The sequence below is a fragment of the Canis lupus genome, chromosome 9 (assembly GCF_011100685.1).
Source record: "Canis lupus familiaris isolate Mischka breed German Shepherd chromosome 9, alternate assembly UU_Cfam_GSD_1.0, whole genome shotgun sequence".
Lineage (NCBI taxonomy): Eukaryota > Metazoa > Chordata > Mammalia > Carnivora > Canidae > Canis > Canis lupus.
Window position 1 is genome coordinate 36,977,595 of NC_049230.1, and position 24,682 is coordinate 37,002,276.

At 38.3% G+C, this 24,682-nt stretch overlaps 1 protein-coding gene across 8 annotated transcripts in view; it reads right to left on the minus strand.

The window, feature by feature from the left end:
- ACACA (acetyl-CoA carboxylase alpha) overlaps window positions 1-24,682 on the minus strand; it is a 283,891-nt gene that overhangs the window by 107,285 nt on the left and 151,924 nt on the right. For 6 of the 8 annotated variants that reach the window (XM_038548036.1, XM_038548041.1, XM_038548039.1 and 3 more), the window contains 6 exons: window positions 14,884-14,907; window positions 12,144-12,287; window positions 11,244-11,340; window positions 9,921-10,028; window positions 5,228-5,284; window positions 4,940-4,984 (listed from right to left, as the gene is read on the minus strand). In XM_038548036.1, coding sequence (XP_038403964.1) covers window positions 4,940-4,984; window positions 5,228-5,284; window positions 9,921-10,028; window positions 11,244-11,340; window positions 12,144-12,287; window positions 14,884-14,907 — 475 coding nt within the window. The remainder of the gene's footprint in view (window positions 1-4,939; window positions 4,985-5,227; window positions 5,285-9,920; window positions 10,029-11,243; window positions 11,341-12,143; window positions 12,288-14,883; window positions 14,908-24,682) is intronic. The other 2 variants (XM_038548037.1, XM_038548038.1) reach the window with 2 other exon arrangements.

Genomic DNA, 24,682 nt, shown 5'->3' on the forward strand with positions numbered 1-24,682 from the left:
AGAGACTGACTAATTCTTGGCAGAGATGGGCAAAGATGACCAAAATCAAATGACTGCTTTCATTAAGTTTAAGGAAAAGTCTTATGATATAAGCAAACTTTTTTTTTTTTTAAGTTTTGAGCAAATTTTTTTGTTCCATGGTGAGGTCCTCCTGAATGTGAAGCATTCAGAACAAGAGATGACCAGAAGTTCTGTAGGATGAGAAAACCAGGATTACTGAGCGATTCTTGGAAAGCTATATAAGTTCTGAAGACTTTTGTAGCAAGTCACCTCTTTCTGTGCTTAAAACAATCACAGAAACACAGGACATACAGAGAAGAAACACAGAAGTCTGGTCCTACAGTTGTAGGAAACTCCTTCACCCTACCTCATCCTGAGACTTGCAATTTTTCCACTAACAGCGTTCATGCTTATTCTATCACTAATGTAATTGCTTTCCAGGCATTCTACCAGTGTTATGGGCAAATATCATAATTGAATGTACACAAAGAAAAACCCTCTTAGTGTTCTGGTACCAAAAACCAAAAGAATGCAACATTTCTCAGGAAGAAATTATACCCCTGCTGTGTTCTAATCAGCCAACCATCATCAAGACAATCAAAATAATTTGCCTAAATTAGCCAATCAAGACACCCTGCAAATCAGAGAATGTGAAAACCTGCAACAGAAAACATCATAGCTGATTATGATACTAATAATCGTGTTAAAAACCTAATGAGATGAAGAAATTGGAAACTTGCTGGTGCAATTCTCTTTTACCTCAACATGCTGAGAACTAATTATATAGACTGTAATTAAAACAAAACCCAAACCAAACCTTTTGAAAAACTAAGAGTTGATCCACTAGCAAACAAAACTACCAATTTTTTCCAGCTTTACTGAGATATAACTGACATACCAATTTTATTTAAAGAAATGAACTACTAACCATGATAACTATTTTTGATAGTGGGTTCTTCCTTCAAGCGCAAATAATCCAAAACATTTTAAAGTGGGAATCGCTCCTATAAAACTGGTAAAACAACAACTATCTCCCAGGTGATTTATAGCAAAAATTTTAAGATCTCATAAAATCTTACAAGCAAGAAGCAAAAGGAAACTTAGATGCAAAACTGATTTTAGAATCCTGTCACCGTGCTTGGACCTAATGCTTTTGTTTAGGTTGCAAAGGATCAGAAGAAATCCTGAAAATTCGCATTTTAGTATCTTTAACAAAACTTCACTGAAAAAAACATGGAAAGCTTCAAAAAGCATGATACTTACATCCCAATCAAACAGCATCTTCTGCTGTACTTTCTGGAATTCTAGATCTGAAATGTGAGTAATACTTACAAAGAGACTTAAGTACTACATAAGACTGGAGAGCTTATTCAGATGCAGAAACTCGAAAAACTTGTTCTTTTGCTTTCAAAGCTTCAATTTTTTTTTCATATGAAGGAGATATTTACAAGGATGGGTTTGTTTCTCCTCAAACTTTGTTTAAATATCAATGTTAAGCAGTTATTCAAGTCCTGTCTGGGGCACCTGATTTAATTAGATGGCCATGGAAACAGCCTAGAGACCAAGCCTCCTTACTCCTGGTGAATACCACCAGCCAGTGCAAAAGAACAGGCTCCGTATTTTAAGAGAGTCTCTTAAGAGACTAAGGCAGCAGCAGACATTCCAGTGCTCAGCTCTCTGGGGACTGTGGTAATTAGAGACGAGGAAGTTTTAGAAATGCTTACAGCCTTCACTGGCATCTGAATAAGCACCTAACAATACAGACACTCTCTAGGAATCTTTCTTGTCTGGACCTCATGTGCCTGGTTTTGGTTTGGAAGCAGCCAGAGGACCATGAACAGCACAGCAGCCTCATTCCATACCAGCCAATGTTGTTCTTGAACAGACTTGGTAACCTTCCTCCTCTCCTTGCCCCCTCATATGCTCAGTCTCTCCTCTATTCAATAATATAGGGATTTCACCGTGTAGAACAGGGCAGGCTGCATACATCACAGTGGATTACCAAGAAGCCAGAGAGATCAAGGGATTCATCTCTAACACTCCCAGAAAGCTTCCTCTTTTTCACACTACACTAACTATGGGGCAAGCACACATCAGATGACATGACAGAGGCTAAGCATCCTTCATGAATGGCAAGCTACCACCAGCAGAGGAACTCACAGCAGTACCATGTGAGTGAGCCCTGGATTTGTACAACTCCTGCCAAGGCTTGCTGGCTATTGTAGATCCTGAATGGAGCTCAGTAATAGTTGCCCTTACCCCCTACATAACCACTAATCATTTCTAAGGAGCCTAACATAAAAACACCCCAACTCCTCTGCCATTCAATTCTTTGGAAAAACTCCAGTCCACACCTAAACCTTAAATGTTCTCTCTGTCCTAAAGCAACCTATCCTACATTAATGACAGATCACTTGGTAATTTAACTGATTTCCCATTCGATGCCATTATAAATAGGAACCGGACAATGATTCTGGGGAAGCTCAGCTGCTGGGCTCATTTCCTAGCAGATTTTGCCTATGCATGTCCCTATTTAACCTATTGGATAGCAAAGAAAAAGAAAAAAAGAATGCTTTAAGGCTGTAGATACATGCTAGGACATGACATATATTCGAAAGTAAGAATGTATGAAAGAAAAATAACACCCATGAGATTTAACTGCTTTGGCTCTTTAAAAGTTTTAGTGAAAAAAAAAGTTTTAGTGAAGGGTTTTAATTTATCACAGAATACTTATTATAGGAAACCAGTTACTCTGCTATAGACATGAAGACTCAATCTGAACTATTAGGGAAAAGGAAAATAATTTTATAATTTCACTATTATTTCCCAGAATATTACTCCACAGTTAGTGAGAAATGAAATATCACATTAAGACTTAAGAACCTAGCCCAATACTCTTCCCAGACCCAGGTCTGGGCTCAGGCATATCTACCTTAGTTCTGATCAGCATTTACCAGCCATACTATTTATTCATGGGCTCCCATATTCTATTCCAAGTATCAACTTCATATTCTAAGCTCCTGATTTTTCCTCCTAAAGCTCCAGGGTTCTCTTTAAGCTCCTTATACTTCACTGCTTCCAGATTCCTATCTAAAGTTATTGACTGAAGGAGAAAAAATGAGTGGGAAATATCAGAAAGGGAGACAGAACATGAAAGACTCCTAACTCTGGGAAACAAACTAGGGGTGGTGGAAGGGGAGGTGAGGTGGAAGGGGGGTGGGGGAGACTGTGTGACGGGCACTGCAGTGGGCACTTGACGGGATGAGCACTGGGTATTATTATTCTCTATGTTGGCAAATTGAACACCAATAAAAAATAAATTTATAAAAAAATTTTTAAAAAAATAAATAAAAATAAAGTTATTGATTGATGTATATCTGCACTCCGCTAGATTTCCTGACATCAATAACACAGGGGAGTTGTGTAGTCCACATTTCCTAAAACATTTCAGAAAACCTTAGCTCTTTAGTTTGCAGGGTAGTCTGTCTTGTTTCTCTATAGACTAGACCAACAAGGTCAACTGTGAGAAGGAAAACAAAATGTGAAACAAAGAGGGATAAAAGCAATCACACATAGGTCCTTGAATTTAGAAAGTCCTTTCCAAAATCCCAAATGCCACCTTCATTATTGCGAATGAGCAGTATTTGAAAACTAACTTAATTATCTTAATTGTTAAAGCAAAGCAAAACAAAACAAAATTCTTATCAGGAAAATTAAGACTTCCAAACTAATATCTTCTGGAATCTTACTTACATTAAGATCAATTTTTAAAGAAATATGTTGATTATAATCAGTCATTTTAGAAAATGATATCCTGGGACACCTGAGTGGCTTAGTTGGTTAAGCGTCTGCCTTTGGCTCAGGTCATGATTTTCAGGTCCTGGAATTGAGCCCCCAATGGGGCTTTCTGCTCAGTGGGAGTCTGCTTTTCTCTCTCCCTCTGTGCTTTCTCTCACATAAATAAATAAAATCTTAAAAAAGAAAAAGAAAATGACAGATTGCAAACTGGATTTTTGACCTTATGGCTACCCTCCTAGTAGGTATGATCATGAATATACCATAGTTTAGATGTCAGGCTATTAACTTAGTTCTCTTTTCATAAATATTAACAGTTAATTCACTTAAATGGGAGAACAACCAACTTAAAGCTTAATTTTAATCTCATAAATATTAACAGTTAGTTCACTTAAATGGGAGAACAAGCAACTTAAAGCTTAATTTTACTTATTTCCTGTTCCTAGAATTAACATAAAACAGAAACATCAACTTGGGTTCTGTTAAAATATTTTAATAATAAATGATTTTTCAGAATTGAGAATTCTCCATAATAGAATTTGAATCCAACTTTGGTAGAAGCCAAGACCCCAAAGTACAATCTGGCAGTTTTCTGTGTGTGCTTTTTTTTTTTTTTTTTTAAAGAATTACTTATTTGGGGCGGGGGAGAGAGTGTGCAAGCACAGAGGGGAGGGACAGAGGGAGACAGAAACCCAGACAGACTCTGTGCTGAATGCGGAGCTTGACAGGGGCCTCGATCATCTCATGACTCTGAGATCATCACCTGTGCCCAAACCAAGTCGGATACTCAATCAACTACACCACCCAGGTGACCATCAACCAGCAGTTCTTAATTACTGAGTCCCTATATTCACTATGTACACAGAAGAAATTACTAGTTAGTTCCTGCTTCATCCTTAGTCATTTGGATAAATGCATTCATAACTACTTCTCAGAGTGATACTGAGATTTCATTACAGGGTTAAAGAATACCACCACCACCTTGAACACTTATAAAAGTGGATTCTAACACTTTCTAAAAGAAGAAGAAACAATTATCAATTCAGCCTTTTCAAATAACTCACATATATTCTATATATTTAAATAATCAGTGGCAAACAGATAAAACAATAAGTAATTTTTCATTGTGATTCCTTTTACTTACATGAAATCTCTGATCCACCTCATAGTTGACCTGTTTCCTGAAATCCTTTTAAATGAAGGACAAAAAAGAAGGAAAAACAGAAGCTGGCAATCAGTAATAAAATTTAAAACGAATTAAGTAAAAGGCAATCAATTAAATTAATGGGCTTTTTTCTTGATTAAATTTATAGAAAAAGTTCTTCATCTGCACAGATTCTATAAGAATATGATTATAATTTCATATTTTATTTTTTAAAGTTCTAGGAGCAATGTAAGACACAATGGAGAGGTATCATTCACATGCCAGTACCTTTTGTGCAACCAGGAAAGTAAGGCGCCGTATCCCATGCTCAACCAGGGTAGCTTTCTATGAATAAACATGTAAAACAGAAGATAGGTGAGATCTCCATTCATCCTAAATTTTGCCCCATTTGGTCTTCCTAAAGCTCTGACTAAGGCAAGCACCCATTCTAGATATCTACATCTTGCTTGAGTACCTTCAACTTGCAAATAAGACTCAACCTGGCTCCGATGGAATAGGTTTCATAGATTGATCTGGACAAAACTGAAGGAGAACTTTGTGGAGAAGGATCACATAAGGTCACCTAAATTCTCTCAAGGTGGACACAACTTCTGCTTATATATATATATAAAAAAAAAATCACAATGGCTGGCCTGTATACAACTGTGAAATACAATACTGATATAGAAGCTAAATGTCATCAGATAGAGGGAAAAGAAGAAATTTCCATAAAACCAAAAATTCAAGTCCTACACTGTTATTTACAGATATTACCTATCATCGGATACTGCATTCCTAGAATTCAACATAGTAAGTCCTGATCTTTTTTTCAGTTCTTCTAAAACATTCCCCACCCCTCCAATTTACTTGAAAGCATTTTTAAAAAAGATTCTCTTTAAAAATTGGTAAAAGCAATGTTTAACAGGCTTTTAAACTTAGTGGTTATTTACATCTCCACTTGGTACAGGCAAGCAGTATATCACAAGTCAACAGAAACCATCAGTTTCAAGACAGACCCTGACAGGAGTCTTGGGCCTTCGGATCTAAGCCTTCCTCTATACTATACTGCTCACTTATCTCGGAAGTAGAGACAAAGAAGCAGGTTAATAAATTAAGTAAGAGACATGCTTTTAAACGTTCCTAACAAAGAGTAATAGCAAAGGCTACGTAGCAACAAACAGAAAGGCAATTCCACCATTTGAATTGCCTGAGAGAATATACGAACACAGATAGAAAAAAATATGTATGCTTTCACAACCTACATTCACTTTAGTTTGATCACATTCCTTGTTATAACTTGAACCAAGAGCTAGGTTCATAAGTCAATTCTTAAGTTTCATGATACTATACATTTTTTAAATCCAAATTAGCTTCTCCCTACAAACAAGAACATTCCCCAGCCATTTTCCTCCTACTTCTCCATTTCTACTATGGCCCTGCTTAGCAATAAAATTAACAGCATAAACAAAAGATAACTGGAAAAATTAATTTTCGAGTAATAAATCCCTAGGCCAAACATGAATAAATTTTGGCTTAATAACATTTAAAAATGATCTGTACTGAATCATAACCATTAGTGTAAATAACCAAGTATTGATACTCAATAAGAAAAAACTATTTTAAAAGAACAGAGTGGAGTGGGGGTTGCGGTGGTTATCAGTCTTTCAGCATGCCAAGAAACAGAAATGTTTTTTTCCCCCAACACTGACAAAGAATTCCACTACAGGCAAGTCCTTCAAAGACAAGCATCAATAGCTGTGTTCTGGCAAGGGAAGAAAATAACTTTAATAATGCCATGATTTAAAATCAAAATTGTTATTGCTTTTAAAATTCCACAAGTGGCTGACAATAACAGCAGAGCAACAGGATTCTGATTACATTGTAATAATGCGGGTCTCACAGCAAGTCCACAGCTATTACCCAGCGATTAGGCGTCAGCACCTGGAGAAACTCCATTTACACTGACTGCTTCAATCTCCTCCACAAGTCATTTACAAATATATGATCCTAATTTCTATGAGAGAAAAAAAGACATGCTGGGACTAGAAGATTATTTGGACAATTTGGATCAACCTATTTGATAGTTTAATGTGTGCTTAAAAAAAAAAACTTTTTCTAAACTGCTAGAAGCATGATCACGAAATGAAAAACAAAACTAGTTTTGACTTTAAGTTTTTTTTTAATTGCTTTTCCTTCCTTTTCATGTTTTGTTTTGTCTTGTTTTCAAAACAAGGAGGTGAAAATGCCAAATATTCCTAGATAAGCACAGTACCTGATGCAGTTAATGGCTTCTCTAGGCTTAGAATGTCAGCACAGTGTACCCTTAGCCTTCCAAAAAGTCACAGGCAAAGATGCTGGATTTCTCTGTGCCTCAGTTTATAAGTTCAGTAAAGAAAAAGGCAATTTCCTATTGCCAGTTAATGTTACAAATACATGTAGTGAAAATAAAGAAACTGCTTCTTTAAATCTATGTGTGATGATATAGAAGACTTGGATCTGAAGGTAATAAAAAGGCTAAAGTTGAGGTCAGAAAAATCAAATATAGACAATTAGCGCCTCAAAACTTGAGAAGAAATGGTCATAGATTATTTCATCAAGCAGCAAGTCAGCAGCCACACACAACACTAGGTCTCTTCCAACTGAGGTTACCTTGGTCGCTGGTCTCAGGTTAATTTTAGGCGGTCACTAGTTCAAGGCAAGAAGAAAGGTAAATTTCTCTTTTAAAGAAAAATTCTCAGACATGTTCCATACCTTCACTTCTTTGGAAGTACCTTTTCCTCATGTTGGCCACTATGATCTCACAGTCAGTTTATGTGATGTGAGAGTATAATAGATTAAATGTGAAGACTCACGTAAAGCACAAAGTGACCATCTTTTCCTGAAAACCTACCATTAGCATAATGTGAATGCTTATCGCACTAATTATTTATACTGTGAAATAAAATTTTTGGGATCCCTGGGTGGCGCAGCGGTTTAGCGCCTGCCTTTGGCTCAGGGCGCGATCCTGGACACCCAGGATCGAATCCCACGTTGGGCTCCCGGTGCATGGAGCCTGCTTCTCCCTCTGCCTATGCTCTCTGCCTCTCTCTCTCTCTCTCTCTCTCTCTGACTATCATAAATAAATAAAAATTAAAAAAAAATAAAAAATTTAAAAACATCTACTGCGTGCTTTCTTCATAACAAGCACTATGAGCTAGGTGTTTTCCACTCAAAGAAAACACTTGGGTCCTGTCATTAAGGGCAGCTGAAAAGAGGTGCTTTGGCTTCTATCATGTCACGATAAAATAGAACTGCAGATTATTATTTGAGCATGCCTACCCATTCCTTCCAACTATACTATAAGCATCTTCAGGGCCAAGAATGCGGCCCCAATTATTTACTAAAGCACCTAGGTTTATGCCCCCTAGGGCTGGCATTACAAGCCTTAAATTCCAGTTTTTGTTATATCATCTACTATGGGTGAGCAAGGGGCCTTAATCTAGCTGAACTTGAACTTTTCCCCATGTGTACAACAGAGTAATTCCTGATTAATCCAGTCCCATGGGATTGTGATAAGTATAAATGAATTTACATAGGAGTTCTTTATAAATAGTGTTATCACTGCTAAAAATGTATGCTGACCAATCAAAAATGCAAGGAAGAAAAATACATTTTACTGAGGTCTACTCAAAGAAGTCCTCATGAAAGAGATAAAATTTGAGAGAGCTCTTAAAACAAGCAGGAGGAAAGAGGAAGGAAGAAGGGAGGAAGGAAAAGAGAGAGAGAGAGAGAGAAATTGGATAGAAGTTAGGATGAGTGAGTATGTAGAAAACCTTCCAGGTAAGTCCACAGAAGAGATGAAATAAACAAAGGAAAATGAGACAAAGACTTAGGAGCAGCAAAGGCTGGACTGTGAGCCTTTGTTAATGGGATAATATTAGGGAATCCCTGGGTGGCTCAGCAGTTTAGCGCCTGCCTTCAGCCCAGGGTATGATCCTGGAGATCCGGGACTGAGTCCCGCATCGGGCTCTCGGCATGGAGCCTGCTTCTCCCTCTGCCTCTCTCTCTCTCTCTGTCTCTCATGAATAAATAAATAAAATCTTTTTTTTTAAAAAAGGGATAATATTAAATATCAAGTTACAGACATATCTTGAAGCTGAGAGAACCATTGCTGAGCAGAATAATTTGGTGAGGGGGCATTTTGGACATTTAACTTTGTGGAGGTGAGCAGAACAAAACCTGGGGGTTGAGGGGAGAGCAAGGGGAATATAGGTGGATCACAAGTAAACCTGTTGCTGTGCCTCGCATGAGAAGCAAGAGTTTACACTAGAAAGACTGCAGTCCAGAATTAAAAACTAAGAAAAAGAAATAGACACTGCAAAGAAAAACCTCACAGACACTGGTGACTGACCAAATAGAAATAAACAAGTATAGATTGTAGGAAGAGAGGCAGATTAATGGAACTGCCAGGAAAGGAAGAAGTCAATGGTTGCTGAATGACCAAGGGTAAAGGGTTTGGTTATTTGTTTTGGGGGAGAGATTTGGTTATTTGTGAGGGGAGTCATATAGAAGTGAAGGAAAAAGATGGAAATTTAGGTTTAAACTATGACATTTGATGTCAACACAAGATATCCAAAGAACACAAAAATGGAAAGGAGGATGGAAGTATAAATGATATTTTCAAGGGAGTGGGGCACCAGGGGAAGGACATAGAAGGAAACTTGGGGGAATCTGGGTCTAGACATGTGGAGTAAAGTCACCAAAAGCTAATACTCAGCAGGTGAATGGAAGTTCAAGACAGAACTCTGGGAAAGATTTAGGAACACAACTTACTTTCCTTAAAACATTTTGAGTATTTGAGGTCTATATTTCCTGATATAAGACATTCATTATGTACAGGCACAATTACATAAAGCACATAGCCATTATCGGCCTTATAAGCAGCAACTAATGAAAAGGTGGATAGGCTATACCACCTGTTTCCACCCAACAGAGGACTTACATTTTGTTGGGTAAACTCTCTGAACATAGCTGCCAGTCTGTCATCCTCAATATCACAGTCAGTCTTGATAGCCACATTCAGAATGTGAATTGGTTCATCCCTGGGGACCTGTAACTCAAGAACATATGACAAACAAATTTAGGAGGCTGGCTAATACAGAGGCAGAGAGAAGTTACAGTACTTGGTAGAATACCTGAAAAAGAGATACACCCCACAGGATATTCTGGTTCACCACTAGTATATTTACACTAAATTGAAACCACTGCCCAGCATCCATAAGAGATTAAATTAAGTAAAACACCTAACTTTTCACAGATAAGGCAGTAAAGGCATTAGCTAGAGGTGGCTTCAAATCTTTACTTGACATGAACTACAAGACCACTGTATCCTCAAGTATTTCACCAATAAAATGGGAATGAAAACATTTGCCACATTTCCTCACGGAATGGGAAGCAAAATGAGTGAAAGAAGCCACCTGAACATATCCCCACATAATATATTTCCTAACCATTTACCATACGATGGAATATCAAACCATGGGAAATAACCTCATAGGGAAAAAACAGAATCATCTGTTACTGAGAAATGAAAAGAAGGTATTTAATAGAAGAAAAGTTTTAGCTCCCTGCATAGAGCCTGCTTCTCCCTCTGCCTGTGTGTCTCTGCCTCTCTATGTCTATCGTGAATAAATAAAATCTTTTAAAAAAAAAGAAAAGAAAAGAAAAAGAAAAGTTTTAAACAAAAGGCCTATTTTTTCCCGCTATCTAAAGTTCACAATTCCCTGAATATTATAATAGCATTCTGCAAATGTACAAGCCATCACTAAGAATTACAGCAACCACAGCTCAAGTCTTTAAAACAACATTCAGGGTCATCTGGGTGGCTCAGTTGGTTAAGCATCTGCCTTTATATCAGGTCGCAACCCCAGGGTCATTGGGTTCCCTGCTCAGCAGAACGCTTGCTTCTCCCTCTCCTTCTACTGCTTCCCCTGCTTGTGCTCTCTGCTCTCTCTATATCAAATAAATAGAATCTTAAAAAACAAACAAACACAACATTCAGAGACTCAGAGGCAGCTGCAATGGGTGTAGCTGAGCCCATTTGGTATTCTCACTATGGATTCCAAGATTAATACAGTTTTTTTAGGTTAGAATTTATATTCCATCTGCTCCCAAAAATATTTTGATGAGGCTTATAAAACTAAATAATATAAAGTAGGATAAAAAGATGAGTTTTTCTCTATAATGTTCCAAAGTCAGAGAGAGAGCATACACTACAAATCCTGTGTCTAAATAACAAAGCAGTTTCTCAAAGGAGACACTATACCTTGTCTTCATCGTATAGAGATGTGTGACCTGCCTCAGGGAATGTAGGGCTTTGCGGTGGAGAATCACAGAAGCAGCCCATCACTTCATCAAAGATCCTGAAAAATACCAGAGAAACACCCACCATGAAAATCCAAGTGGCAGAAAACCTGAGTGGCAGGAAACTAACGCTGCCATTGCCAGCCCAGTCCCAATGGACTTCTTGCCAGCCCAAGAAGAATCTATCCTGCTGTGTTCAATAGTCAACTGAAGAGAATCACCAGTGGCTAGAGGTGACATGCAAAATTTCACCAAGTGGCAGAAATTAGGAGGATGGATTGTTTAAACTTTAATAAACCATATATATTTTTTCTTTGTAAAAAAGAATGATCTACAGTTTTGTTTTTTTTTTTTTTTCGTATGTAAGCTATGAGCACTGATGTCATCATCAGTCTTAAAGTAACAGAAAGAGCCTGGGACTAGAGCAGTGACAGACCAATGTAATTACCCCTCCCCCTAGGGTAACACATCAGTATACATCAAGAGATAGATGCTGAATGCATTTAATCAAAAGATGTATTGTCTCTGGTGGGGCTCACTCTGGTGTTGTGTTTAATTTCTCCTGACATTTCACTCATCACAGAGCAGACGCTTCTTCTGTTAGCTCCTAAGGAAAAGATGTTTTTTGTTTGTTTCTTTTTTCTGGCCAGGCTCCTATAACAAGTAGAGGCTCCTAGAGTCTGAATCAGAGGTAGGAAAGAAAGAACATATACTTCTCCAAGGACATATACAGCAAAGGCTGGATCTCCTTAGCTGGCTCATGGCTATCCGGGGGCCTTTACTCATTTGGCAGAAATCAGAGACCCCAAAACAGAGATGCCTGTGACTCCCCTCACACAGACACAGTTCCACAGTATCTTACCTGACAAAATCTTCGAAAGTCCGAAAAGAGACCATTCCGCCCATCCGTTGACATGGTGGAGTGAATGAGTTGTCCAAAAGCACATCGCTGACACTAGCTACATGAGTCATGCCATAGTGGTTGAGGTTGGAGGAGAAGGACATTCTAAATTGTAATTCAATCAAGTGCATTAGACAAGGAAGGTAGGAACAGGACTAGGAGAGTAACAATAGAGGAAAGAAACAGGAGAAAACTCTGAAGTAGGGTCAGGTTGCAGAGCAGATTTGGTTTTTTTACCCAGCATGGATAAAACTGTCTTGATGGATTTATATTAACCCTTTCATCTGAATTTGCCCCACACCAACTATTTTTAGCACCCCCAAATTTCTCCAAATAAAATCTAAGGATAGTCAAGAACTATGTGGCTGTTTAAATACATGTCTAATGAATGGATAGCACATAGGGGTTAAAAACCATCCTGCTCTTCACCTTCCCTAAAACATTCCCTCTTATAAAAGGAAGGAAGCAAGTCAAATGGGTTGTAACTAAGCAACACTTAATCTATTATAATTCCTAGAGAAAAATGCCTTAAGTATTCACAGATATATGTGTGTACAACAACTAAGTTATTTGGAATGGCTTAGTAAGTCATCATAGAAAACCTTATTTATCATACAGAAACAAGTCACAGTCTAGAAAAGGAACTTTATTGAGGTATTTATTCCTTCCTTGACAGGGCAGTTATAAGGAATATAGCTCCTCCCTTTTTGCAAAAGAGACATTTTTCAACTCAAAATTGCAAAATTTCCTTTTTTATATTTAAATACTTCTATATCAAAGGAAACATATCTTCACTGAACGCTCTTAATAAATCCCAGCAAGATGCAAAAGGGCAGAGCATGGGTCTCAAAGTATGTGTAAGCATGACAAACAGGTGCTAAATGGAGATGCTCGAAGAGAACTGAGATATAAGGAGTCTGTACATTCCTTGATGCACCTCAGCAGTATGTACTACTAAGCCATACTGGGAAGTATTTCCAAATGCCCAGTCCATCAGGACAGCCTGTTAGGAAGGACCAAGTAAAGGACACCTTCAGGACTTGCCTGACAGGTTACCAGCATACTGATCTGAAGCAAGTTCAGAGCAAAGCAGTGGCACCTGAACTTTGGGGGAGCTGCTCAAAATCTCCCTGAAGTGCACCACCTGCAGTGCTGCAAGGGGGAAGAGAGGCAGCAATGCAGATCTCTGACCTGGGTACAGACTGCACTCTATTCAAAGTGTAATTATAAAAGGCAATGGAATTTTTTAGGGGATGGGAGTGCTGCTCACACAGACTATAGAGACTGGCACTCCAAATTTTTATTCCTCTGGCAAATGAGGACTATGAAAAAGGCACTTCATCTTCTGACAGTAGTAGAGAATAGAAAGGAAGAGTGGGAGAGGAAACCATTGATACCATGAATGAAACAAACAAATGAAACACACATCAAGCAAGTCTTACACATGGTGCTCACTAGAAACTGGGATTCAGAGTTATATGAACTCAGAAATGCTATCATCCTCTTTTCTAGGATCACCAAATATATGTATTAAAGGAGCAAGTTTGTGAGGCATTATATCTTTTCTACCTGCCTGACATTAGACAGGAAAGATACAAGGGTTCCAGACTTAAAGGGAACTCCCTCTGAATATGCTATTTGTGGCAGGCATAGGGTTAAGTATTTTTTTCACTCAACTGAACCCCAGGGAAAGGGCCACTATTCAGTTTCCCCCTCTCCTATGCTCAAGAGCCAGGAGGTAGCTGCCCTGGCAGGCAGGAATGAATCAAGCCCACTCTCTAAGGGTAGACACAAAGACCAAACCAAAGCACTTCCTTCTTCTCTCCCCATCCAAATTGGACTCTAAAAGCTACAATAGGTTTTGATTCCTTAATATTGAAAGGGGGAGGAACAAAATAAACCTAAGCCCATAAATATTTCAGTGTATAATTGATCATCTACAAAGAGCTTGCCACCAACATTACTACTTTGGCATTTTGTAGATTCAATTCCAATCAGAACGGCTATCCTCTCAAACTTGCATTGTGTTGCCTTGCTTGGCTCAGAAGCAGAAGGAACTCAAAATACCAAAATATCACGTGTTATATTGGCCTGGAAACTTCTTCACAGGGCTACACACATCAAAACTTAGATATAATTTTCTAATGTTAATCTTATGAGTCTGAAATAAAATTTGACTTTCACATCTTTGTAACGCTTTAGAGAAGTAGCTAACAAACTGATAAAACATGAGATCAGCTATTCCTGTGTTTGCATTCTTCTAAAAGGAGAAGCAAACTTGAGAAACTAAAAATTGAAAACAATTGTGAATAATTTGCCAGGGTAGGAGTAACCTTAAAGGCTTCAGCCCTCCACCCCACCCCCACCAGAAGCCCCAAACTAGACAGAGAATGTAGTGAAAGAAGATGTTTACAGCAAAGGTGAACATCAGGCGGACAACTTCCCTAATGTATACAGCTAGATGAGGGGAGCTTCTCCATGCTGAGGCTTTTCAAGTGTTGCTTTTTGAAAAGCTGAAGAAAAGCTGAAGACATGTTTTTCAAAGAAAGAATAATTTAGTATGTCCAAAGGGGAGCTCAGGACTCCCTAGCAAAAGACAGCATATTACTTTTCAAAGGTAGTGTTATTTTTTCCCCGATTTCATTATTCTAAGATACAAAAAAGGTGCTTTTAATTGGAAAAGAAACTAAACATACGGTACCTGTTTAGCGTGGGGATGTTCCCTCTGTAATTAAACAACCACAGTTAGTTACTGGTAGGTTAGTGAAAGCCATAATAAAAGAATTGTCAGAGCAGATACAGACTGGTCATGAGGTGCTCCAGTCTGGCAGCTCTGGCATTCAGCAGACATAATTAAGTGCTCATTACCCTTCAACCCCCAGGGTGCCTCCAAAGAGGCAACCTCCTGACCTACCTCACCACAGCAACTGTTGACAGAAAGGGCTGAAATGTATTTACCATGGATTTTAAAAAAATACTTCTATTACAAAAAATAATGCAGAATAGTGATAAAACACAGGCTCATGAAAATTAATTTAAGTTATATGGATATGTTGTATTATCTTAAGCTTCAACATGAAATGTCATTCTTGACAAGATTCTTACAGAATTTTCTTTCTTGTTCCTATTTTACTGAAAATTTAGTAAGGAATTCCAGAGAAGTTGATTCCATAGCCCCTCCTACCTTAACTGCTTTTCTAGGATATGAGGTGAACTCACAGTCTCAAAAGTAGCCCAGAATCTAGATTCCTAGCTATCTCTTCTAAGCTTTTTAACCAGGCTCTTCCTCCCACAGACCAGGGAGATAGTGAGAGATGGTGGTGGTGTTGGAAACGAGGGTACTCCACACTATGGGAGCTTAAAAAAAACAAACCAAAAACACACCTGAAAATAATGTAGGAATGTAATGATAAATGATTCTACAACTAGAGTGACTGTTAAAATAAGCAATTTATACATTTTAAATTAAATGATCTTAGAGTCATAATGACTTTTTAAGGTTGTTGTAAACTCAAAAACTCTAGGTCTCTCATAACTAAAATCATACCTAAATTTGGCTAGTCTTAGGATTTCCTGACCAAAAATGTGCCAAAATCATGAAAGAAAGATTAGGCAAGAATGGAAACTGCAAGGCAAGTCTCCTGCATTCTCTTTGGTCTTTGCCACCAATGCTTTTTTTCCCCTCCTTAATTTGGCGTAAGTCATTTTCTCAACTGAAAAAAAAAATTCTTATTTTCAATGTTAAAAGGGCAAAGTTATACTTACCACTCACAATTTAGGAGCAATCTAAGGGCATTGATTGGTTGATATCTTAACCTTCTAACACTCTTTTATCAGCATTTAATCATTGTTGGGGTTTTCTGGCACACACAGGACTTAATGGGCAGAACATAGTGGGTGGTGCTGATGATATGTGGGAAGGAGGAGAGAGGGAGGAAAATGATGCACTTTTCATGGCAGTGAAAGGAGCAGAATAGACTGAGCTGGCCATATAAATAAAAAGCTGTGACATATCACTGCACACAAACTGTATACCTTGTGTGATTTGTGAGTAGCAATGCTCTTTGCATCAAACCTGTATCACAGAGCAAATTCATAAGGCAGCAAGAACAACCTGAGTGCAAAAACCTGCACTTTTGCTGTTTGGATTCTTTGAGCCTCTCATTCAGGGAAATGGGTTTCATTTTATAAGAGCTCCTTAGCTATAATGCACGGTGGCCATCCTCAACAAACAAAAGGTATGCACAGGTTCTAGGGCAGAAGCAGTTGTAACTAAGCAGAAAACTAACAGGAAACGCTAATGAGACTATAGGAAAGTCTTCTTTTGAGATATCAAGGATTCTAAAGAAAGAAGACAACTAAAAAAAAAAAAAAAAAAAAAAAAAAAAAAAAAAAAAGAAAGAAGACAACTGCACAGTCTACCATGAACCTCAGTTCAGAGAGAAGAATCCTACAATCACAGCAGTCTCAGGCTCCAACCATTCACAGGTTTCTGGAATTTGGAAACCAGTATAATCTCTCAAACTGCTAACCAGTTTTTTAAACTAGTAAAGTGGTACCACTGTTCTGTAGCTGCACTATAATCCTTCGGGAGTCTTCACAGGATGAGGGCCAAGTTTGCAGCAGAAAGGGCCTGGATTGAGAAGAATGTCCCCAACAAAAAGCTGGCCCTTCCTCATTAGCAATTGTCAAACCTCTCCTAGGGAGCCCCCTGCTGCTGTATTATAGGAACCTGCACCATCTACACAGAACGGGGTAAGAAGAGTAACTCCCAACATCTCCAGTGTTCAACAGAATGGCCCCAAATCATTCATAGAAGATTTAAGTTTAGATGCGGCTTATCCTCTTGGGCAGAATAAGAATCTGTGTGGCTGCACAGGAGATGAGCAGGGAAAGAAGGATCAACTCTATCACCAGGTAAATACTTAACAATGTCCATAATGATCATTTGTATATTCTGTTGCCCTACACAGGGTTGATCAATTTAAGAATATGACCAGTGTGGGATACTGCACACTACTGTGACACACTAGAGGCCTAGATCCATGGTCTGCACAAAGATGAACAACCAAGGAAGAGATTGTAAGGAGCCATATATGCCATTTATAGAGCTTTTAATAAAATACAATCTACTACATTTCACTACATACTCATCATGCAAAAATAGTCAAACTCTCCATCTCTGAAAAGGCAGTCAACTGCATTTTTGAATACATAAGTGGGATATAAATTCACTTTTCGGTAGACATTTGTCATTAAAACTACTGGAAGCACTTATCATAATGAATCTTTATTCACGGGGTTTTGATAAATACTGGAATCATTTTCCTCCCAGCACATTTGCTCCATTTTGCAGATATGATAACTGAGAAAATAAAGGGAATAAAATTTTCCAAGGATGCTGCTCAACACAGTGTCATAAGCCAGATTCTAGACTTAGCATTTTCTCATCTCTGTTCCTGAGGCTAGCATTCCACATCAATATAGACTAAATTTAAAGAAGGACAAGAGAAATCCTTTGAACTCTGAGGTTCTTGGCATTAAGTCACCTCTGATTTTATTGATCTGCCTGCACAGAATGGCTGGAGAGCCTGCTTCAATATGAATGCAAAGTCAGAGTTGCTGCCTGCTAGCTGAACCCTCTTTATTTAAGGAACACTGACTTCTCTGGCAGTCACAAGTTCTCTCAGCCTTTTACCATCCCTTCCAGCTGAATTTCATTTTGCTCGATTCTAGCTGGCCCTACATAAATCTTTTATCATAAAAACGCTCCCGATTCTTTCGCCTTCTAACTTAAAAAAAAAAAAAAAGACCCTATATGAAAATGATGGGGATGCATGCAAACAAGCAGTGGTTACATCAAGCTGTGACTGAAAGGCAGTATAGGGCAAATCTTTTGAAATAAGACAGCAAAGCAGAATCAGAAGAGGTCGGCTGAATAACCTACTAGCAGTCGCTAACAGCACTGCCGTAAGAGAAAGAGCAATTTGGCTGGCTGTGACCAGTGGTGGTCTCCTTGTGTGACTATATTTCTGCAGGAGAATCCAAATCAAGAGCTGTAAAATACATGTGAACCATGTATTTCTATTGGCATCTCCCCCACCACCTCCTTGCAGTTCAGATGCCCTGATTCCACTATAGAGCTTTCATTTACAATAAAATGATCATTGCTTCATTCATTTGCTGCTCCTTCAAAGCCCCTTCTTTGCTCTGCTGGAAGGTTTTGCTCTTTTTGAAACAAGTATGCCAACAGAGCTACAGCATATTACTGTTGCCTGCTGTATAATTAGCTACAAACCCACAGCACAAAACTACAGGGATTTACAGGTGCCCTGGATTCTGCTTTTCCTTTCCCCTGGAATCAGCTAGTCTTCTTTGACAAGAAGGGACCTTGGGCTACCCTAATGATATATTGAGAGTTTTAAACCCGGCTCTCCAATCTTACAAGTCTAGAGTGCCAAAATAACACAGCAGAGACTAGAAGCTGAGCCATGGATACAAGAAAGCACTTTGGTAAGCACTTAAACCTGCTGAGAATCTTCTCTTCTGCCAGATGCTTGCATCTGATCAACAGACTACCCTGAATGAAGGAAGCAAGCACTGTAGGATTTTATTTATTTATAACTCTTTATGGCCTGCTAACTACAGCCAAATGCTCCCACTGCTAAAAAATGCTACAAGTTGGATGACTTTTGAGTATCTCAGTAGTATCCAAAGAAGGCTCTAATCTCTGGGTATCAGATTATCAGAATTCTCGGGATCCCTGGGTGGCGCAGCGGTTTGGCACCTGCCTTTGGCCCAGGGCGCGATCCTGGAGACCCGGGATCGAATCCCACGTCAGGCTCCTGGTGCATGGAGCCTGCTTCTTCCTCTGCCTATGTCTCTGCCTCTCTCTCTCTCTCTCTCTGTGACTATCATAAATAAATAAAAACAAACAAACAAACAAAAAAAGAATTCTCAAGAATGGCTGCAGGATGCTCATTAGTCACATGGAGGTTTTCTGATTTCTCAACTTCCTCAAAACCTTCTTCATAAGAAGGTCCAGAGGCCACTTACTGGCAGCTAAACATTGAAGGTGCCAAGCAGCCTAAACGCAGTCATGACCAAAATATGTGCTATCAGGGGAGAACACAGCCAACCTCTTCTGGATGTGAGACATGTGCAACAGAAAGTGCCTGAATCAAAACATTTTAACACAGAAGGCCAAGGTCACATGGAGCTAACAGCAGGGAAGATGTAACACAACTTGACTTAACTGAAGCATGGATTTCCATCTAAGAAATAGGTGGAAATAAACACCAATAGGTCCTCACCCATTATATATGTATAGAAACATACAACAAAGTGTACTTCTACCTCCTGCATCAATTGTGATGCTTCTAATTTGAATCACAGATTAAAAAATTAAAAAAACTATGTTCACTAATGTGTATTACTTATGAAAATCATTTGCAGTTTTAAATTTCACACTCCCAGATTACTCTAAGATACATAGTCACAGAGTTCATGGGATAATACTTTACATTCTATGAATATAGCTATATTTAAAAGATCAGATACATAAACTGACTAAAGAACTTACTTGCTTTCAGATTATTCTGAGTTACTTAATGTGCCCAAAGCAGAGTGATATCCTACATGTCAAATGATTCCATGAGTTGTCAAAATAAAGGCATTCAGAACAAAGCTTTAGTGTAACAAGATTTTCCATTACCAACACCAAAGAGTGATCAACTATAGTTTGGAATGAGAAAAAAGACAAACACACATACCCCTAGGGCTCTAAACCCTGAGCCTCACTGGCTGAAAGAAGAGAAAAAGGAATGCTAAATGATAGAGTCTGGGCTCAAGGATCAATCCATGCAAAATACTGGTTGAATTCACTAAAGACCTGGGCTGATGGAATCTTAGACAAAGAAGTAAATCCTGAAAGTCTGAATAATAAGAAAATGTTCTTTCAGTGCATACCAGCTGTTCTAACTAGTCCTACACTAAGAAAATGACTTAAAAAACTAAAACTCACTCGCTACTTGAAAAACAATTGCTAACTGATTACAAGGCACCTTTAAAAAAAAACAAAACATATAAGGGGCACCTGGCTGACTCAGTGAAGCATGCAACTTTTTTTTTAACTTTATTTATTCATGAGGAACACAGAGAGAGAGGCAGAGACACAGGCAGAGGGAGAAACAGGCTCCCTGAGGGAAGCCCGATGTGGCACTCTATCCCAGGACCCTGTGATCATGACCTAAGCCAAAGGCAGATGCTCAACTACTGAGCCACCCGGGGTACCCTGAGCATGCAATTCTCAATTTCAGGGTCATGAGTTCGAGCCCCATGTTAGGTGTAGAGATTACTTAAAATCTTTAAACAACAAAAAAATCCTCTCCTGTCAAAATTCTCATGCAATAGGAAATAGTCTTTAAACCTCAGAAGAAACACAAACACACACATACATGCAACACATATATAGGTTTCCTATTATGCTTAAGTCAGAAATTTTTCTGCAGTTCTGTTCAAGTGAAGGGAATTTAAGAAGAAAAGGGTATATCTACACCAGGAGCTTCCCTAAGTGAAGCTCTAATAACTGGATCCTCTGAAGACCTGGAGATGTCAAATAAGTTGTAACTACAGCTTCCAGAAAAAATTTCCAAGTCTTAGGTACAAGATCAAGAAGATAACATAACTTGCCCTGACTGAAGTCTACCTAGCAGAAAGAATGATACAAAAAGTCATAGGGATTATAGAAAGAAACTGTTCAGTCATCTTTTTTTTGTTTTAAATATTGAGAGGAGTATCAGAAAAAACCCCACTGCCCAATTATATTGAAACATACAGTAAGTAAATGTTTAAAAGTTTCAGTCAAGCAAAATGAGTAAGCCCTAGAGAGCTATCATACAACATTAAACCTAAAGTCAACAATAACATACTGTGACACTTAAACATTTGTTAAGAGGGTAGATCTCATGTTAAGTGTTCTTTCCACAATAAGTTTTTTTTAACAATTTTTTTAAAAGTATTTATTTTTTTGAGAGACAATGAGCAAGAGAGACCACAAGTCAGAGGAGCAGGAGAGGGAGGAGCAGATTCTCCGCTGAACAGGAAGCCAGATATAGGGCTCAATCCCAGGAGCCCAGAATCATGACCTGAGCCAAAGGCAGTCAGCAAACCGACTGAACTACCCAGGCACCCCTCTATGATAAATAAGTATTGAAAGTATCGGAAAATACGTCATATTTTCAAATATGTCAAGCAATACAAAATCCCATGATAAATTTAAACAAAAATAAAAAGGCATCAAACATGTTGGCCACACATTAACTGCCCAAGTGTGCCCCCCAAAATGGTGTCTTCTCCCTTCTTAGAGGCTGCTCTCTACTTATTTACAATGGAATTGGCTTGTGTTTTGCTTACTTCTCTAAAAATCAAAACCCATCCCAATGGGACACGTATCTAAGGCATTTTTCAGAAAAAATACTCTGCTGTCGTCAGTTTGCAGAGAGCCATGTTCGTCCCAACCCACAAGAGCTAAATTACTAGTCAAAAATAAACTGGAGGAATGGAATTCCACCAGGTGATTCCATACACAATAAGAGACTGTAGTCTTGCTTTGGTAACACTTAGAAAGATACTCACTTCTAAGGATTGCTGGACAAAGTTAGTCTACTTCAAACAAATGCCTAGCTAGGAATGTGAAAACCAAGCAACAGGAAAGAAAATGCAAAAAATTGGTTTAAGAATGTATCTGGGGATCCCTGGGTGGCGCAGCGGTTTGGTGCCTGCCTTTGGCCCAGGGCGCGATCCTGGAGACCCGGGATTGAATCCCACATCGGGCTCCCGGTGCATGGAGCCTGCTTCTCACTCTGCCTGTGTCTCTGCGCCTCTCTCTCTCTCTGTGACTATCATAAATAAATAAAAATTTAAAAAAAAAAAAAAAAAAAGAATGTATCTGCTTTCTCCCCCAAGTATTTTTGGTTTGTTAACCCCAACTGGGAAAAATACTGTAAAATTTTGTTTTACATTGATAAGTAAAATATGTATATTCATATGCTTGCCCTCTGTTCTGAGTAATTTTTAATGATTAAATTTGGTAGTAGAATACCTATAGTTTCAGGTGTGGAGAATTCCTGTAGCTACTAAGAAACATAAGAGGTTTTTTGTTTTGTTTTGTTTTTTTAAATCCATCCCAGGGGCACTACCATTAACATAAAATAAAGAGGGCTCAATGTGATTGTCCTAATTAATTTTTGGTCTAGAGTTGAAATGTCTGTGTGGCTGGGAAGTGCTTGAAATATGACTAATCTGTATTGAGACATATTATAAGTAAAAATACACTCTAAATTTCAAAGACTGAGTATGAAAAATGAAAAAATATCATTAATAATTTATTTTATTACATATTGAAATGATATTTTGGATATGATGGGTTAAAGAAAATGGTGTTAAACGTAATTTTATCTGTTTCTTATTATCCTTTTAAACGTGGCCAACAAAAACTAGAATTTAACATATGTGGCATGTGTTGTATTTCTATTGGACAGCTCCGGTCTAGCGGTAGTGATCTTTACTATTCAGGTGCTCATCAGAATTTTCAAAAAGCGATCCTCTGGAGTTTGATTCAAAATAAATCAGAATCCTGGTATTCGGTAGTTTAAAAATATTTCCTAAATAATTCTGAAAATAATTAATCTAGAGGTTAGTGGACATAATTGTGTCCTTGAGCCTTGTGAGATTGGGAATGGAACAGACAGATCATCTCCTGTGACTTACTTCTGTAGAATAAAAACCAATATGTTCATTGCCTACTTCTTCAAAACAGTAATAGGAAAGAATACTACTACTAGAGGTAAGAAAAAGTTGGAACTTGCCTCAAAACTAGCTAAAATTAAGAGACCCTCGGGTGCCTAAGTGGCTCAATTGGTTGAGCATCTGCCTTTTGGTTTTGGCTGAGGTCATGATCTCAGGGTTGTGGGATCAAGTCCCACATCGGGGTCTACACTGAATGCGGGGTCTTGCTTGAGATCCTCTATCACTCTGCCCCTCCCCCCAGCTTGTGCACACTCTTCCTCTAAAATAAAAATAAATAAAATCTATAAAATTTAGAGACCTTAGAATTCTTTTATAAGGTAAATAGACCTACTGTAAAGAATTTGACAGGCCTTTGTCCCTGGTTCCTTGGAGAGAGATTCTAAATCCCTACAATTTCTCAAAAGAAACAGAAGTATCTTCATTATTCATGAGCCCCTTGATTATATCCGAGTTTATGCTAAGAGATGAGATAACTCAGGACAAGGGTTGCTCTCTAGGAAGACCAACCATGTGATTAGAGGGTTGGTGGCTCTGAGCCAGCTGGACCTCTGGGGAGGGGAGAGGGATCAGAGATTGAGTTGAATGTAATTTGTGATTCGATCGTCCCACTGTAATGAAACCATGATAAAAACTCTGGACACTGAAGCTAAATAGAACTTTGTAGCTGGTGAACATACTGATAGCTACAAGGAGGAGTACCTGATTCCAAAGGAAATAACAGGAAAGCTCTGTGTTCTGGACCTACCCAGACTTTACTCCGTGTGTCTCTTCATTTGGCTAGTTCTGATATGTGCCCTTTATAATAAACTGTGTTCATAGGTATAGTGTTTTCTGATTTTTGTAAGTTGTTCTAGTGAATTACTAAACTGGATGAGGTCATAGGAACCCCCAAATTTTTAGCCAGTTGGTCAGAAGTGCAGGTGACCTGGGAACCCCACTCGTGGGTCTACCTGAAATCGGGACAGGTTTTTGAAGAACTGAGCCCTTAATTTGTGTTATCTAACTCAAGGTGGTTACTGTCAGAATTGAATCACAGTATACCAGTTGGTGTCAGAATAAGGTCATAACTTCAAATTGTAACAAGAACATTTGTAAGAAAATATAAAATTTTATAAAACTAAATTGAAGTAGCAAATCTATAATTTAGCAAAAAACTTATACTCTATAATGGAATATTTCATTTGGTGATTAAATCTGATAACACATTTTACATTCCTAAACTAACAAAAAGACTTTAGATCTAAAAAGGCATTAAAGCAATTTTAACATTTTTCTGGTTTTTACAAAGGCTGTTTTACCTTTCCTCCTTTACTTGTCCTTATCTCATCCTTGCATCTCTACTACTAGTACCACTGCTACCATTACTAACAATAATCTAGCAGTTTATATTTTATATACACACAACCACGGAAGACTGGAGAGAGAAAATAGGATCATAGTTCTGTTCAAATCTTGTCTTTATCCCTAGGGATGTGTATACCTCAGCTGTTGGGAGGGACAAGTAGCCAAATTTCGAAGCCGTATCAGGAATAACCAAGATTCACATCCTTGAGATGGAAAGGAGAATAAGATTTCTCAACAAACAGTTAAGAACCGTTTCTCTCATTTTTCAGTCGGCTTTCCTTCACCAAACTGGATATGTATCCTCAAATAAAAAAGTAGGACAGGGAAAGCAATTCAGAAAGACAAGG